This window comes from Plectropomus leopardus, chromosome 14 (genome assembly GCF_026936395.1).
Source record: "Plectropomus leopardus strain MGB_pleo_1.0 chromosome 14, ASM2693639v1, whole genome shotgun sequence".
Classification (NCBI taxonomy): Eukaryota; Metazoa; Chordata; class Actinopteri; order Perciformes; family Serranidae; genus Plectropomus; species Plectropomus leopardus.
Window position 1 is genome coordinate 8,069,214 of NC_142189.1, and position 17,268 is coordinate 8,086,481.

Sequence of the window (17,268 nt, forward strand, 5' to 3'; positions counted from 1 at the left end):
TTTTTATCTTGTGTACAAAAACAAACTTTTTGGCAATGTAGGGGCTCTGTGAACCTGAAAACTACCTGAGCATCTCATCAACATTTGATAAGATTTCCTCTAATATAGTGTGTATAATTTTGAACTTTTATCCCATATATAAAGTAAATAGAGCTTTCCTTTTGATACATTTCTATTCAGTGTATTTGAACAAATATGAGCTCAGAGTTTTGCACATAAATATCCAAATGGTATCAGAAAAAGGGAAAATCCTGGCTCACAAAGCTTCTCTTCTCTGTACTCTATACTTGCTTACATCAAAGGCCTGAACATAAGGGTTGTATAGTAATTCTAGCTGGCATGTAAATCATTAAGATAATATTACAGAATAAAATTGCATGCCATAGAGCATTTTTGCGTACTGTTTTGTTTGTCCCCCAACTCTGCTGCATGTGGTTTTGCATGTGTCATAAACTTCCGTATTGTTCCCCACTGCACCTGAACAAACGTGTATACACGCATACTGTAACACTCACAAAATATCAAAACTGTCTAAAATATAAACTTCAATCAATTTAAACTTTATTAATTCTGTGTTTGTTTGTTTTTTGTCTATTTCTTTGTATTATTTTGTATTGACATTTTACCTCTTGCATCTTGCATTATTTGTCCTCTGGTTTTAATTTTATTTTAACTTCACCCTAATTTCATCTTGCATGTGTTCAATAGGGCTGTTTCGTTTTCCTTTGTTGTATTGCCGTCTATGTATCCCATTTCTGCTTTACTTTGTTTGTCAAAGCACCTTGTAAACTCTGTTTTTAAAGTTGCTAAGTTTCTAACCGTAGTATAGTTAGTTTACAGCCTAATGTTAGCTTTTACTTCTGGCGATTGGTTTTTGCTTCAAAAATCCTGAAAGCTGAAAGTTGTGTTCATTTGTGAAGATTATCCTGCTGAAAAAAAACATATCATTATCATTAATGTTTTTTTTTCCCACAGAGCTTATTTTCTGCAGTAATTCAAAATCCAATGGAAAAATCTCATGGGCTTTTTGTTGAGGGAACCGGGGCAAAGCTAACGTCTGCATCGGACAATCACCAAATGTCATCACTGCAGCACTCTCTGCTGGGTTTGGGGGGAAAAAGACCAGCCCTCACAAGACAACTGTTTATCCTAAGGGGGAAAATGAATGTAAGTACCAAATGTCCATCAATATTTGTCAAGGTATTGACCCAAAACTACAAATGTGAACATCATGGTGGCACTAGAGGAAAAGTCAGGGTAATCACTAAAGTCAAAAGGATACATCCTCAGGGAACCATGAATATTTGCACACATTTCATCAAAATACCTCCAATATTCATTGAGATGTTTATATTAAAATCCACAAATGTTAACGTCCTGGAGGCAGCAGTTGGGATAGCATGTAACATGACACACTTGTCCAGGAAAATTGTGTCTGAATTATTTTTTTTTACCCAGCACCATATAGTCTCTGTAGACTTTGAAAGTCAAATTAGACCGACAGAATGGCCCTTTTTACTTTGCATGTCTATCTGCAGTAAACAGCTACTGACGAACACTGTAGACACTGGACACTGTAACTAACTGGAAACTGAATCATCTTTGTGCTTTTCACTTCCTGTTAAGCTGCTGAAAAAACACCTCTGTCAGTGTGCTGCTGTCATTTGGGAACACAGACGGGTTCCTCTGACATTGTGAGATGCTGCTGTAAGGGTTCACGGTTACACACTGAGGAAAACAGGTGAGCTTTTCCTGCTATATTGATTATCGATATACATGTCACATGTGCCTGGAAAGCACATGAATTATGTGCCATAGCTGTGACACTGAAACATCTAATGGCATAAATCTCTGTCTCAGCAGGTTTAAAGTACTTTTCACTACTTTGTTTGCTAATTTTTGGGTCATTTCCTCTCTCGTTGCTAAATGCCTTCTTTCAATGTTTTTAGAAGACAGTTTACTCAGGTTTTTAAAGTGTCAACTGTTTTGTTTACAGACACACACACCTGCACATATCAATAAGGGGTAGATTTGTCATTACTTAGTCTTAACGTAGAATAAGAGTACCTAAGGGAACATTCCTACAACACTGGCTAACGTTACCTTCAAGTTACAATAATGTTTTAAAGAAAATATTTTAATCTGATGTTCAGAGAACAATTTAAGGATGTTCGTCATTCCAAGTAATGTTTCTGTTAAATGCCGACTCCGACATAACGTTTTAACTGCATCATTCTGAGGTTGTTTTGGTGATTTTCAGAGGTGACAGATCATAGATGGTCTTTTTATGAAACATTCCCACAATGTTTCCTGATAACAAAGGCGTGTTACTGAGAAACGTGATTACCGACCTGTTTTTATGACAATGTAATGTAATATGTTAATCAAAAAAAATGTTTTTTTAACATTTATTGATGTTCATAGAGAATGTTTCCCTTTACGAAGAATGTTCTGGAAACAAAAAGAAAACTTGCCGCTTAAAACGTTACTATAACATTGCATCAGTTATATTGTACCGCTCTCACAATGTTTTTAGAACCAAAAATTGCTAGCGGTGTATACAGTATATAGGCCTACGTTACATCATCAGTCAGTGAGCTCCCTGACTGTGGCCAATACAGATGTCTTGTTATGTTATGGATCATTTGCAGGAACAGGATGTGGGTCTTCATATTTCTTTATTTCGTGGGACTTAACATCTGTCAGGTGAGCCCTTATCATAACCCATCACATCTTAGAGGGACAGTTCAACCCTAAATCAAAAATACATGTGTTTCCTTTAACCTGTGGTGCTCTTTCTCAATCAAGACTGATACGTAGCACTACAAGTAAGAGATACAATATGTGTTTTTGATTGTAGGGCTAATTGTCCCTTTAAAATACAAAATTGTAACACTGAATTGCATTAAATTGAATGTTTGTCTTCTGGATTTTGCAGGCTGTCAAAACAGGTAAAATGATTATGAGTTTCAAAATGAGCATAAAATTGATCTTAAAGACAAATTGTATGTGATATTTCAAAATGTACCTTATTTAAGTTGATGTCTGTTTGTTTTTTGCATGTTTCAGGAAATTCAACACAAATGTATTATGTCAAACTGACGATAGAGGAAAATGCAATCCAAAATGTAACCGAGATACTGAAACCTTTTGTGAGTGATACCAGCCTGAACGTTGACAGCCTTGAAATAACAACAGGTAAACATTTTTCTAATATTTCAATCACTGAGCACTGTGATTAATTTTAATTAGTAAAAAAAGATTGATCCCTGAGTTTAATTTTTTTTCTCTCTAATCAGTCTGTGAAAACGTCTCGGATGGCTCAAAGTGTCACTGCAAGTCTAACTTCACATGGAGTGATAAACTTTGTCAATCTGATCAGAAATGTTGTGGCAACGAAACATGCACCTTTGCCAGTAACTCAGCTCACATGTGTGTTTCAAGCAAGACAGGTATTTGGTGTTATTATTTATTTATTTTAAACCTTTTACTTTTTGCATGTGCATATGTATGTGTACGTTTGTGTCATAAGCATACAAGAGTCTTTTTTTGAACCCACAGTTGCTATCAAAGGAATAATTCGTTTGCAAGACCTAAAGTATCATTCATGTCTGGGAGATAAAGACAGTGAGGAATTCAAGGACTGTAACGGAAAATTGTTACAGGAGGTAAAAACTAAAATTTCTGAAATATCAGCACATTACATTGTTAATTATCTGTATTAGATCAAGGATACTGTAATTCATTTAAGTTTTTTCATTCACAAATGGTAAACCAATGTGTTCAAAATTATATGAATGATTTTTTTTTCTTGCAGTTGAAAAAAGTGTACAGCACTTTGAAGGGATTTGACACCTTAAGAATTACTAAATACAAGTAAGTATTAAAAAGAAACCCCAAATCTGTCATTTTCCTGTTTTCAGTTTGTGACTGAAATCAGTATTATTTTTTTACTGAAGGGCTGGAAGCATCATCGCACATTTCGAATTCATCATTGCTGGCGAAGTCAATCCACAAGATTTGATTGAAAAATCCGAACATCTGAATGCCAGTTTATCAGCAACTCTTAATTTGGAGACTAAAGGTAATTATATGTAACAGTGGGGTGGGGTGCACCCATTAGGATTCTTTGTATTCTTGGTTTTGGTTTTTCTTTAACATTTTCTATTTTCTATCACAGAAAAGCTTAATAAAACGATTATTGAAAAGAAAAGAAACCCAATAGGTTACAGATTACTAGTTACCCTGTCAATTTCAACTATTTTAATGACTGCAAAGTAATTTAAAGCATTACATTTGATCCCCGGTTCTCAGAGATAGATGTAAGGCACAGTGTCTACAAATAGAAAGTTAAAAATTATAGTAACTTACACAGGAGCTATTATCAAGTCAAGGACAGAGCTTAAGTAGCTTTTAGCCTATGCTGATTGGATGTGAAGGCATGTCAAAAAGGGCTCCCAGAGTTTATAGAATTTCTTCTCCGAGCCTCTAACTGCGAGTCGAATCTTTTCCAAGCTGAGGCACCTATAACATTTGAAAAGTAACTGTAACACTGCACACAATGCCAATATTGTTTCTGTTGACCGGATTGCATAATAAAGTTAAAGTTAAGGTACAGACTCACTGACAGACACACATCACACCTTCTGGATGAAGTTTGGATTCTGCACTGATTCAGCTCTTATGTTCCACAGGTGTTGTGGATTTAAAAATGCCGAAAAACCCTGTGTGTTACAACAAAAAGTCCACGCTGATATGCACATTAGAGGAGGACCTGAAAACTGCACCAGTGTGGAAGCTGAAGAATGTTGTTGGTGAAACATTTGAGATATTTAATGGCACAGAGTCAAAGGTGCAATCTACAACCCGTGAGACCACTGTGACACTGGAGAACCTATCACAACGCTGGGCAGGTATGGTTGTTTCAGCTGCTGTACATTTTACATATTGGTCCCGACACACAGTGAGTGTGTAAATGAGTAATCGGAGGAGGAAAGTCAGTAAGTGAATCTGCTCAAGTACTGTATGTAACCCTTTGAAATCTGGAGCAATATTGTTTTTCTTGTGCTGTAAACAGCGACTTGCTTAGAAGTGTTCCACAAATTGCAAGAAATAAGAAGATTTATAAAATAATTTTTAAAATGTCTAGGGATAATTTAAAAAAAAAACAAGGGAGAAACTACATTTTTAGTTATTATATATACATATTAAAGACAATGTTATGAAGTCATTTAAAATTTTAGGTACCCTTTCCGCATAACACCTTGTTTTTTAAATGGTCTTTTTTTCCTTTTCTTGTTTTTTGTTTCATACTAATTTCCAAGTACATTTTTTTTGCTAGTTTCTTGGTCACTTCTTTTTTAATTGCTCATTGCTTTCTTACAATGTTTTTGAAAAGAAATGACGCCAATTTGCTCCAGTCTCAGAGGGAAAACTGTAGGGAAAATAGACCACATATTTTGACGAGAACAAAAGAACGTGTGGAATAAAGAAAATTATACATTTTATGTGTAACAGAGTATTTTAAGGTGTGGTATTATTAAACAAAGGTAGTAAGTAGTTGGTGAACATAGAGAAGGACTTTGCAGCTAAACAACCAGATATTTCCCTCATTCGTGAGGTGGATAGAAACACGATGCTAATGTTGCTCAGTATTTGATGGATGTGAAAAGTAATTTGCTACCAAGTTTTCCACATCAACCTAAAGATCCAGCGCAGAGTATTTAGGGGCATCTATTGGCATAATATTCATAATGGTTTTCATTAGATAACCACCTGAAATTAAAAATCATTGTTCTTTTGTTACATTAAAGCGAGCTGTTTAAATCCACTTACTGAGCAAAGACTGTAGATCTATATAAAGATGGACGAGGTGTCCCCACTTACCCTGCTATGTTTAAGTGAAGCCAAAATATCTGGCATGCAGCCGCAGCCATCTTGCACTAGTGATGTCATTCGGAGCCAGAGTCTGTGCAGGGGCGTTCCCACCAAAACACCTGTCCAACAAATCCCCTTTTTGAAGAATTGAATAACTCATTAAAATCAAACTTATCATGAAAACAAACACTTGAGTAAACATCAGGGTGATGGGAACTACCTTAAACGACAGAAACCATCTTTGGGAAAACTTATTTGGCATGTACTTTGAGGCCACCAGGAGGCGATCAAGAAGTTTAAGCTTCAGTTTTGGGGAGCTGTCCAAGTACCCAGGAAGTGCGCCAGGCTCTGATGCAAATTTTATATAGTGGCCAAAATTGGAATTACATCGTCCGGGTCGGTCATGTGATGCCCACAGGCCCAGAAAGAGTTTCCCCATTGACTTGCATTGGGAAAGAGACATTTGTAAATCAATAAATTATTTTTTCACTCGGCTGTGCTCAGCCGCAGTAAGTCTTCAGTGCACATGCCTTATGGGCTAGTATGTCTGGGTATTTTATACCCTTTTTTAACTTCATGCAGCTCTCATAGGAATGAACGAGGCCCAGCCTCCATGGCTGTATCCAGATTCTTAATACATCCATGGAGCTATCATGTCGTCCATCTTTACATACAATCTATGATACAGAGCAGGTTCTCTTTCATGGAGTCCATCTTGTTGTTCTACAGTAGTCATAATGTTTAAAAAAAACTAAACACTGGCTCTAGATGGGGCCATATGCACTTTGCCTTTTTGCATCGACCCTCTGGTCATCCCACACTCCTGGCGCTCAGGAGAAGTTTCAACCACTAGATGGCACTGAATCTTCCACACTGGACCTTTAATGGGTGATAACACCTTCTAATAACTTGTCTTAATGTTTTTCTCAGGGAATTACACATGTGCCTATCATCAGATGTCAGATTTTTACACCATAACTCATCAAGCCAGCGCTGTATTGGACATATCCCTCCTGCCAAGCATTGAAATCACCACTGATCCACCATTTCCACGCTGCACTAAAAGTTCAGATTTACTGAATATAAGAGTCCAGTGTGAGATAGAGCGCAGCCATGAAAATTATATTGTGTCATGGAACAAAAAAAACGTCTTGGGAGAGATACAACCTGCTAGTGAGTACATTATCCTGTGTTCTGTTTCTTTTCCTATTCATTTCAACGAATCCTTGTGCAAACTGAAAATGCATGATGTGTGAATGTGATCCTTGCAGGTCCTTCTGAGAAAAATGGAAAAACTGAAGTTCATGCAGTTTATACAATCCTCAAATGTAACGAACGAACGAAAATACCACAAGTAAATTGCACTTTTACAAACAGGTGCAATGAAAGCAGAACTGCATCAACTGATATCAATATCATATACGGTATGTTTAAGTATTTGATAAAAAATTGTCTTAAAACCGTGACTGGGTCTGATGTTACATCCATATTTTACAATGCATTATTTTACATTTTTACTAGGTTTCCCAGTTTCTTAATTTCATGCACTATTTATTACCTTCAAATAATCCCGCAATGTAATGAAAAATATAGTGTCCATAGGGTTGGGTATTGTTTGGGTTTATTCCAATACTGGTGCTTCAACTGTACTTTTAAAACAATACTGGTGCCTAAGCTAATACTTACAAAAAAAATAAAACTGTTAATGACAATAAACGACATCTTTTTTTAAATTGCAAATGCAGATTTAAACATGAAAGTATTTCAGCATACTGAACAGTTTAAAGTATACTTAAAACTATTGATTTGGATAAATTCAAAGCATTTAATAATTCATCTAATAAATAAAATTATAAAGAAAGAAAAATCACCAAAATTCTTAAAAGAAATAAAATCACAGAAATAATTGAAAAATCACCAAAGATTTCAAGAGGGGGAAAAAAAATCACCAAAATATTTCAACAGAAAAAAAAATGCACAAAGATTTTAGCAATCACAAAAAATCTTCAAGGAAAAAAACTGCTAATAACTGTAAACAAAAATAATAAATTCTAAAGAAAGCATGCCCTCTAAATGAATGGCCATTTTCTCTCTCTCTCTCTACTCAAACAGTCAAACAACAAAATGAGGCACCGAAATTTGTGTTATCATTTGATCTGGCAGGTATCAGTCATATAGGAACCGGTGCCATGTTGGCACAGACTTTGGGTACCCAACCCTACCTATATTATTTTTAGCTGAAAATCCCACAACAATGCTTCGCTCTTGATAAACTACATTACCTACCTATATGTACTATACACACGCTATACCATGACAAAACAATGAAATATGTAAAATAGAGATAGAAGAGACTAGCATGATATTCAGTAGCCCTTTCCCCACTTCCACCCACTTTACTTTTGGCCACTTTCTTCAGTGCGCACCCATCTTTGAACTGTTTGCATTGATCTAAACTACACATGTATAGTTTGGTGACTGCATCCTGCACAGCCGTCATGCTAATGCATTGATAAAATCTGTAAATCCGTCTACAGACAGACAATAACATGAACACAATGTAAGATACTTAAAACCACTTCTGTGGTTTTTCCAGCTACACTAAGTGGCACCATATTTTGCCATGAAGTCTCACACACACACACACACACACACACACACACACACACACACACACAGTAAAGATAACGCTGGAAGTTGTAACATTGTAGCAGCCGGCAAAAACAACAATATAGGCTGGTAGTAATACAGTATTATAGTGATATAAGAAATAGAACACAGTATAAAATAAGTAATACTGTTAGATATATGAATAATGAATCTAGCTTTAATTTTTCTTCTTCAAAACAGAAAATGATCGGTTCTGTGAGGCTGACGGTGATTGGAAAGAAACCAAAGCTGGATTCACTGCAGTGTTGAAATGCAAGGACTCGGCTGGAAAAGAACAAAGGCTCTGCGACAACGGGTAATGCTACAACTAATTATCATTTTTATTAGCAAATAATCTGCTGATCCCCCCCACACACACTTAATACATGAAGTGTTTTGTCTATATATTGTGAGAAAATTGTGAAAAATGCATATAAGAATTGCTTGTTCAGTACTGTATTTAATTTCCTATCACAGAAGAATGAGATAACTTATGATGTGAGGATCTGGAACCAATGAGTTTAAGATTTTTTAATTTATTTATTTTTTGCTTAAATGTGACTTATTCAATTACTTATACAACTGCTCAATCATTTCAGCTCTACAGTGGGGGATTGGAAACCCAAGATTTCACGGTGTGTGAACCAGAGATTGGACCAAGTGCTGCAGAAAGCACAGGTAAGCCTAACTTAGATAACTGATGGTTATAAAACAAGATCTCCAGTATGTGATAGGAATGTGAGTCATACCAAACTTAGAAGCTGAATATAAAAAATTATAAAATAGCCTACTGTGTGAAAGCTTTTATCTACTGTTATCTACTGTCTACTGAGTACTACATAATAATATAGAGAGGATTATCAATTACTTTTCATGCCTTTACAGCAGTTTTTGAAATAAAATATTTAGCAGCAGAAAACTTTTACATTTTGACGCCCATTAATCATTGCTGTTGTTACAGACTGCAGACACCGGACTTGGCTCACTAAATGAAAATGCTGCAAAAGTGTTTGTCCTCCTTGACAACGTCACAGCTGAACCACACAACATCAACAGTTTCTCAAATATTAATGCATCTGTTCAAGTACTCTCCAGTATGAGTCAAAAGCAAATAAGCATAAATGTTTCGACAAGGAATGTAAGTTTTACAGTGTTTGTTTACTGATTCCAATTATTCCTTTTCAACCGAAATAGAGGCAAAAAACTTTCAGTTTTCATTTAAAGCAGCAACCCTTATGATTTTCATGAATTCAAACTAACATGGAACTAAAATGTTTCAATATAAAACACTCACACCCTAAATGTGCATGCTATTGTTTGTATTGACACGATTTAAATCATAATGTTTTATAGAAAATGCATGTGTTTAGGAAGGATACAACTGGATCATACTGTACCAGTTGTGTGAGAGTTTTGATATAGTTTTGGGGTTGTTAAAAATGGTCTCCATTTACCTCAAATCACCTTTTTTCATGACCCGCAGGGTGTAATTGATAGACAAATGGTCATTTTGCAGCAAAATATTCCTTTAATAAAAATAGAAGAGTTATATAAAAATTCATCTCCCATAGAGATGTCATGAAAGGTTAAAGTTCTTTTTAATCTATGGGGATCAACTCGCTTATCGAGCCTCAGGTGGCAATTTAAGGAACTGCAGATGGCAACAACTTTGTTTAGCTTTTTTCCCCATCTTTTGAAGATGCTGGGTGATTCATTTGTTACTATGGTAACCACGGGTGTCTTCAGATTAACCAGGACTGAAATCTTAAGGGTTACAATTTAGGGCTGTCAATTATGACTACTTTGTGTCAATATCCAGTGAAAAATACACTATATGGACTTATGTATTGGGCTTTTATGACATCCCATTCTAAATTTATAGGTGTTAATATGAAGTTGGTCCCCCCTTTGCAGCTATAACAGCTTCCACTGCATGACTAGGTGGTTATTTTATACACCTGTGGCAATGGGACTGAATGAAACACCTGAATTCAGTGATTAAGAGGTGTGGCCCAATACTGTGTTCACATAGTGCAAGTCAAATAGATGTATTTTCCATCACCAGGAGGAAAGATTTTGCTTGACTTTGAGCTAACATGTTGTATTTGACCCAACTGCAATTAAAACAAGCTTCTTTGTTTGTTTTTTCAGGACTTTTTGCAGTCATCCAGCAATTTGTTGGATAGGTCTCTTAACGACTCATGGATATTAAAGACTGATGAAGACAATACTTCAGTGGCTGAGACATTCCTGAATTCTGTCGAGACCTTGATTGAAATGTCAAACTTAACAAATGCCCCTAAAAAGAAAAACATTGAGGTAGACTCATTCAACTGCAAACAGAGCTCAGAATGTAAAAACACAGTGTTTGATGTTAGCGTCAGTCTTGATAGTCCCGACCATGGCACTGTGAAAACAGCTGGGTTTAAAGAGCTAGGGAAGTATTTATCCAGAAATGATACGGCCTACGAGCCTAACAGCATTGTTGTGTCAACAACTGCTGAAAAACAATTGGATTCAGTTACGATTAATATCAACTTTAAGTTGCTCAAACCGAGGAATCGCGATGTCATCATAAAGTGTGTCGCCTGGAACAACAACACCCATGACTGGTCTGAAGATGGATGCAAATGGATGGGTCCTTCTAATGAGGGTCTTTGCATTTGCGAACATTTGTCCTCATTTGCCATCCTAATGTCGAGGTATCCGTTGACGATCCCCTGGATAGAGGAGGTGACCTACATTGGACTGTCTGTATCAATCGTTTCTCTCATTATCAGCCTCGGGGTAGAGCTGGCCGTCTGGAACGCTGTAGTTAAAACAGATAATTTATATCTACGCCATACTGCCCATGTAAACATCTCTCTTTGTTTGCTAGTTGCAGACTCCTTTTTTATAGCGTCCTCTGGACCCAATATTTCGGAATTGTGGTGTAAGGTCTCTGTCCTGTTGAAGCATTTCTGTTACCTGTCCATGTTTTTTTGGATGTTTTGTCTGAGCAGCATGCTTCTTCACCAGTCAGTTTTTTTGTTCCATAAGTTGAGCAAGAAAGTCTACCTGAAGTTCTCCATAGTAACGGGCTATGTGTGTCCTTTGCTGATAGTTGTTGTCACGTTCCTTACCTATAAGGCTGGAGCAGATGGCGAGTATTTCTCTAAAGACACGTGTTGGCTGATTTATTCTGGATTTATGAAAGGGTCCATCCATACATTTGTTGTACCAGTTGCTGTGATTGTCCTCTTCAATGTATTCTCCATGGCGGTTGTAATCTTCAAGCTTTTGGACCATGCTGCTCATACAGAAAAATTGAATGAATATGACAGAAGAGCTGCTGTAACAGTCTTGAGATCGGTTATCCTTCTGACTCCGATCTTTGGGGTGACTTGGGCTTTTGGCTTCGCCGTGATGCTTCTTGACCTCACAGCTGGAATCCTGGTCTTCGTAGTCAATTATGTCTTTACCTTGCTGAACTCATTCCAGGTATTGTCGGTAAGATCTTTAAGTAAACCTTTGGCCCAGTAAAATTATTCCTTGTCTACTAACCACCTCATCATTTTCTTTGCAGGGTTTTTTCATTTTGTTAACCACATGCCTGGGGGACAAACTGGTAAGGTTGTTTTATTTCTTAAAAGAAAATGCTGACATAAATGATAATGCATCTTGTGTTTCTGGATCAATTATGCTATTTGGTACAGTGTTATTTCAGTGGTAGAAATAATTATAATATTTAAAAGCAAAAGAATGAAAGAGGGGAAGCATTTTACTTGAATCACCATTCTTCAGATAAATCAACCAAACATCTGTAGTCTTTCAAGCCTCCTACAGACTGTGTGATTTTAGCAATTATATAAGTTTAATGCAGCAACACAGAAAATGTGGGCACAGTTGTGGCTGAGGAAAAAAGGCCAACTTAGCATGCCAATTTTGCAGTGAGAGCTTGATGTATATATTAGCATCCACTAGCATTTAGCAGTGTCATTTCATGCTGCATTTCTACTGGTTGGTTTGTAGACGTAGGCTGTAACAGCAGCTATTTCGAACCTCTCTCACTGCGCAATGTAGGACCACCATTTTAGAACCACGACCAAAGATATCGCCACATTTCTTTCACATTGGTCATCGTTCGTCTGGGACAGCCCAGCTTTACACAGCCTGTTCAGGGCAGGCGTATTGTGCTGTTGTGCCACCACGCTGTCAGAAGTTAACTTTTAAAAAAAGTTTTGTTTTTTTTTTAAGTCAAATGTTTAATTACAGCAAAAACCAGAAACAAGGTAGTATAGCATCATTTACAAAAGTTTTAATCTAATTTTGACAGACCCGTGAAGCACTGCGGAATCGTCTGGGGAAAAAGGTAAATGTGCAACAACTGGGTTTACTCATGTAAATCAATACAGTGACAAATAATTTTACACATCCTTCTCTTCTGCTCTCCAGGCTCCAGCATCAACTACTGACAGCACCACAAAGCTAGATTCATTTAGGAAGAAGTGAAAATTGTCTCAAAATAAGTACACTCTTCAACAGAAAACACACTGCGTTTTAAACATAAAACTGTAGATAATAGCTTCTTAAGTTACATTTATATTGTTATGTTTTGATTAATTACCTATGATAGAAGTCCAATGCATAATGTTTGTTCGATAGATAAATATTTCCAACCTGTATTTTTGTTTGTCGCTTAAGATTTATTTAGACTATAATGTGAAATTAAATGACATAATAATGTGATATTTTATTTTAACAATACTGTATATTACACATTTTTCTTTGTTATGTTTTGATTAATTACCTATGATAGAAGTCCAATGCATAATGTTTGTTTGATAGATAAATAATTCCAACCTGTATTTTTGTTTGTCGCTTTAGATTTATTTAGACTATAATGTGAAAGTAAATGACATAATAATGTGATATGTGATTTTAACAATACTGCATATTACACATTTTTAATTCGTATTAAAGCACTGAAACACTGTAAATTCTTGTTCACACTTTTGTTGTGCAAAGGTGAGTATAAGCCTACGTCTGAATGTTGCCAGAGATCCTGTTTTCTTCATTTTCTTTTCCATGTTCTGCCCACTCCTCGTCTGTGTCATCCAATGAAATCCCTTTCTGGGCTGCCATCTTGCGGTAGGCCTGGCACTCAATTTCTGCTCTACAACATATAAAAACAGGGTAATTACTTATTTAACTAAATCATTTAAGATTATTGGGCTGTCTATTTGAAAGAACAACTCTGTATGTAGAAGAAAAATCTAATTAAAGTGTGACAGTGTGAGAGGAGTTAAGAATGAAATAACAGTAGTGGTAGAAGAGTTGTAAAAACTGGGCTCCATTTCATACTTTTTAAGGAATCGAACGCAATCCTTGTGTCCGTATATTTCGGCTATTCGCACTGGTTTGTCTCCACAGCAGTCCTCTTTGTCTATAGGGGCATGCAGGGAGTGCAGCAGCCGCAGCACGGCCAGTCGGCCGGACTCCGCAGCAGAGTGGGCAGGGGTCCATCCATGCTCCGTCCTCAGACACGGCCTGGCCCCGTGCTCGATGAGGATCCTGACTGTTTCTGTATGTCCTGTGGAAAAAGGCCCCACAGTGTGATCTGACACCTGCATTTAAGAACCTGGTGATTTAAAAAAAAATCCTGCCTTTTAAAAACAAATTCTTATTTATTGGTGCAAAGGAAATTCATATACCAAGAAAATGGAAGCAACAGAAGAAAAAGAAAACCCCACATACATTCAGTAATGCAACAACAGCACACAGGTTTATAAGAAACCTCTGGTGAAACCTTTTTTAAATTAATTTTTTAAATAAATTTCAATCAGCTGGTCATTTTTTAATTTTGGGGTTATTTTGCTTCCATAATGTGTCTTCTTTCAGACTACTGGAAAGGAAATACCCATAATGCATATTTAGGGCTTTTTTTAAGTTCAGTTTTCTGTTCTGGAAATGTATGTAAGTACATATTTAATTGGATAATGCCTCTGTTGCGTATTTAAAACTAAAATATCAGAAAACTTGATTACGGTCATCTAACTTGAACTGAATGGATAGAATTATTTGATTGGATGTCTCGAAGCCAATCACAGTGTCCCACATCATCTAAAGTGGACTGTAGTAGAGTAATGCCCTTTTTTCACAAGCATGGGTTGGATCGGATGGCCGTGTGGCAAGGACGAAGCACAAGGCAGGTTTCAGTCTACTAACTGTATTGTTAAAATACATAATTTGTGTTTAAACTGTGTTTAAAGTAAAGATGAAATGTAAGATTACAGGTCCAAAAATCATAAAGATTTATAGCTCTTACACAAGATTTTTTTAAAAAAAATATCTGTATCTAAATATTGGAATGGACGTTGAATCTGAGTGTCACCAGAAAACTTTATAGGGCTAATATTGTCCTGATTTGACTTTCTAACAATACAATAAGCTTATAACGCTTCTTATTGATTATTTTCAAGGAATATTCATCTCAGAGTAACTCTGTGAAACTTGGGTTGACATCAGTTTTCTTGTGCTGTGTTCAGATGCCTTTTACAAAGTATTTGATCCTTTTAACCTAAGTAAATTGGTTTGATTTCTTTCTAAATCATAGGAAAATAAAGGCAATGACCAACTTGGCAAGAAATGTCCCACAAATTGCAAGAAATTAGTTAAAGTTGACAAAGAAAACGATCTGTAAATTAGTTTTATAAAAGGGGGGGTGGGGTGGAAAATGATCAAAAACTAGGGGAAAATGTCCATCAAAACCGTATGTATTATCATTGTACTTGTATATGTATAACTATATTACAGACCAGTTTGCTCGGGTTGCAAGGGGTTAGATAAAAAGGGTCTGTTGAGACCATTTATTGTCATTTTCAAAATTACACATAATAAAGTACCTTAATCAAAAGAAAAACAAACATTACGACATATATATTTTTGTTTGGAATAGGCCGGGAGCCAGGTCGCAAATTCTCATTAAAACTGACAACCTTCAGCAATTTCATGTCATCTCCTGTCTTGATTGACTTCTTTATTCCAAACATGCAAAATACAACAAATACAGCAGACTTTATATGTGCTAAAAAGAGTAGAAAGAAGTAGCCAATAAACTTATTTAATACTGCCCATTTAATAAAAAATTGAACCATTATCAAAAGCTCCACCAAAGTAAGGCAAGACAAGGCTTGTCATAGGCTTTATGTACTGGTGTACACATATACACCTTATATCTAAATATGCATAATCCTGATCATAGCATATAGGCTACACAACTTTATGTACACTGATATACATAGACCCTTATTTATCTTATACGAAAAATATATTAAATTATTACACACACACATTTATATTCATTAAATTATGTGTGTGTGTGTGTGTGTGTGTGTAATAATGTAATGAATTTTGACGTAGAAACAAACTGCCACTTCAATAAATCTTACAGTAAATCTTAGATAAGTTCCCAAATGAGTAAACCTTTGGCCCAGTAAAATTATTTCTTGTCTACTAACCACCTCATCATTTTCTTTGCAGGGTTTTTTCATTTTGTTAACCACATGCCTGGGGGACAAACTGGTAAGGTTGTTTTATTTCTGAAAAGAAAATGCTGACATAACTGATAATGCATCTTGTGTTTCTGGATCAATTATGCTATTTGGTATAGTGTTATTTCAGTGGTAGAAATAATTATAATATTTAAAAGCAAAAGAATGAAAGAGGGGAAGCATTTTACTTGAATCACCATTCTTCAGATAAATCAACCAAACATCTGTAGTCTTTCAAGCCTCCTACAGACTGTTTGATTTTAGCAATTTTATAAGTTTAATGCAGCAACACAGAAAATGTGGGCACAGTCGTGGCTGAGGAAAAAAGGCCAACTTAGCATGCCAAAGAGTTAAATATAAAAACTGTCAACTTTCAGAGCATTTTGCACATCTACTCTCGCGACCGTTACAGGAAGCAATGGCGACAGCGAAACTATTACCTGCAGGTGTACCAGGAGAAATGACTCGGTAAATTTCCCCTGAAACGTAACTACCTTTAGCTGCTGCCCAGTGAAGAGGTGTCTTGTAACTCCAGTCGATGTCTCTTTGGTTGGGATTACATTCATTTCGCCTCAGAATCTCTTCAACTCGATCAAAATCCCCCGCTGCCGCCGCCTGGTGCAACTCCGTCATTTCGTTACTGTGGTTGCCTAGCAACAGTTGTACAACACAAGAGAGCCCGGGCTCATAAACATTAAATGCTGCCACCTCCTGTATGTACTATGAAACTACGGTGTTTGTCTTACAGGTACCTGACAGAGACACTCAACAGGTTCAACTTAATGAGCCTATACTTTTTAAAAGTCATTTAATAACGCGGTGGAGGAATTACGTTAGTATTTAAAGTTTGTGACTAAAGAAGTCTAGCTAAGCTAACGTTAGCAAAACAAACATGGCGGTAAAAAAAACCCTGCCTCATCGCTAGGTTGTCTACAGGTATTAGACACTTAAATTCAATACTTTTAAGGACCCTTTTAGTATAATTTTAACCAAATTCGAGACACTTTTTTGTTTCATTCAAACATTGGAGGTAAGTGTAAAGGTAAGTAAGTTAGTATATGTGGTTCTGTCAGTGGTGTAATGTAATGAATGTAATGCTAATGTAATGTCATTAATGTTTTTAATGTTCCTAACATTTCTTATGACTGAATAATACAATTCAGACTTAACATCGTGAAGTAATACAATATCTGGAGTACTGCAATGATAA

The 17,268-nt window shown here is 36.2% G+C and overlaps 2 protein-coding genes across 4 annotated transcripts; one reads left to right on the forward strand and one right to left on the reverse strand.

The window, feature by feature from the left end:
• Positions 1 to 1,611: 1,611 nt before the first annotated feature.
• adgrf3a (adhesion G protein-coupled receptor F3a) lies at positions 1,612 to 13,098 on the forward strand. Of its 2 annotated transcripts, XM_042501292.2 has the most exons (18): positions 1,612 to 1,741; positions 2,652 to 2,706; positions 2,939 to 2,951; positions 3,070 to 3,198; positions 3,300 to 3,452; positions 3,562 to 3,668; positions 3,818 to 3,876; positions 3,960 to 4,084; positions 4,695 to 4,913; positions 6,808 to 7,050; positions 7,149 to 7,301; positions 8,728 to 8,842; positions 9,126 to 9,204; positions 9,488 to 9,664; positions 10,678 to 12,006; positions 12,092 to 12,133; positions 12,842 to 12,877; positions 12,961 to 13,098. In XM_042501292.2, exons 2-18 carry the CDS (start codon positions 2,659 to 2,661, stop codon positions 13,015 to 13,017), a joined length of 3,084 nt encoding a protein of 1,027 aa, XP_042357226.2. In that variant the 5' UTR covers positions 1,612 to 1,741; positions 2,652 to 2,658; the 3' UTR covers positions 13,018 to 13,098. The 2 variants fall into 2 exon arrangements, with proteins under 2 accessions (XP_042357226.2, XP_042357225.2); XM_042501291.2 differs by lacking the exon at positions 1,612 to 1,741 and having other exon boundaries at positions 1,749 to 2,706.
• Positions 12,808 to 16,703, reverse strand: ankrd66 (ankyrin repeat domain 66). Of its 2 annotated transcripts, none has more exons than XM_088087671.1 (3): positions 16,553 to 16,703; positions 13,870 to 14,098; positions 12,808 to 13,681 (listed from the first exon to the last, which is right to left on the reverse strand). In XM_088087671.1, exons 1-3 carry the CDS (start codon positions 16,689 to 16,691, stop codon positions 13,546 to 13,548), a joined length of 504 nt encoding a protein of 167 aa, XP_087943797.1. In that variant the 5' UTR covers positions 16,692 to 16,703; the 3' UTR covers positions 12,808 to 13,545. The 2 variants fall into 2 exon arrangements, with proteins under 2 accessions (XP_087943797.1, XP_087943796.1); XM_088087670.1 differs by having other exon boundaries at positions 16,499 to 16,703.
• Positions 16,704 to 17,268: the final 565 nt, after the last annotated feature.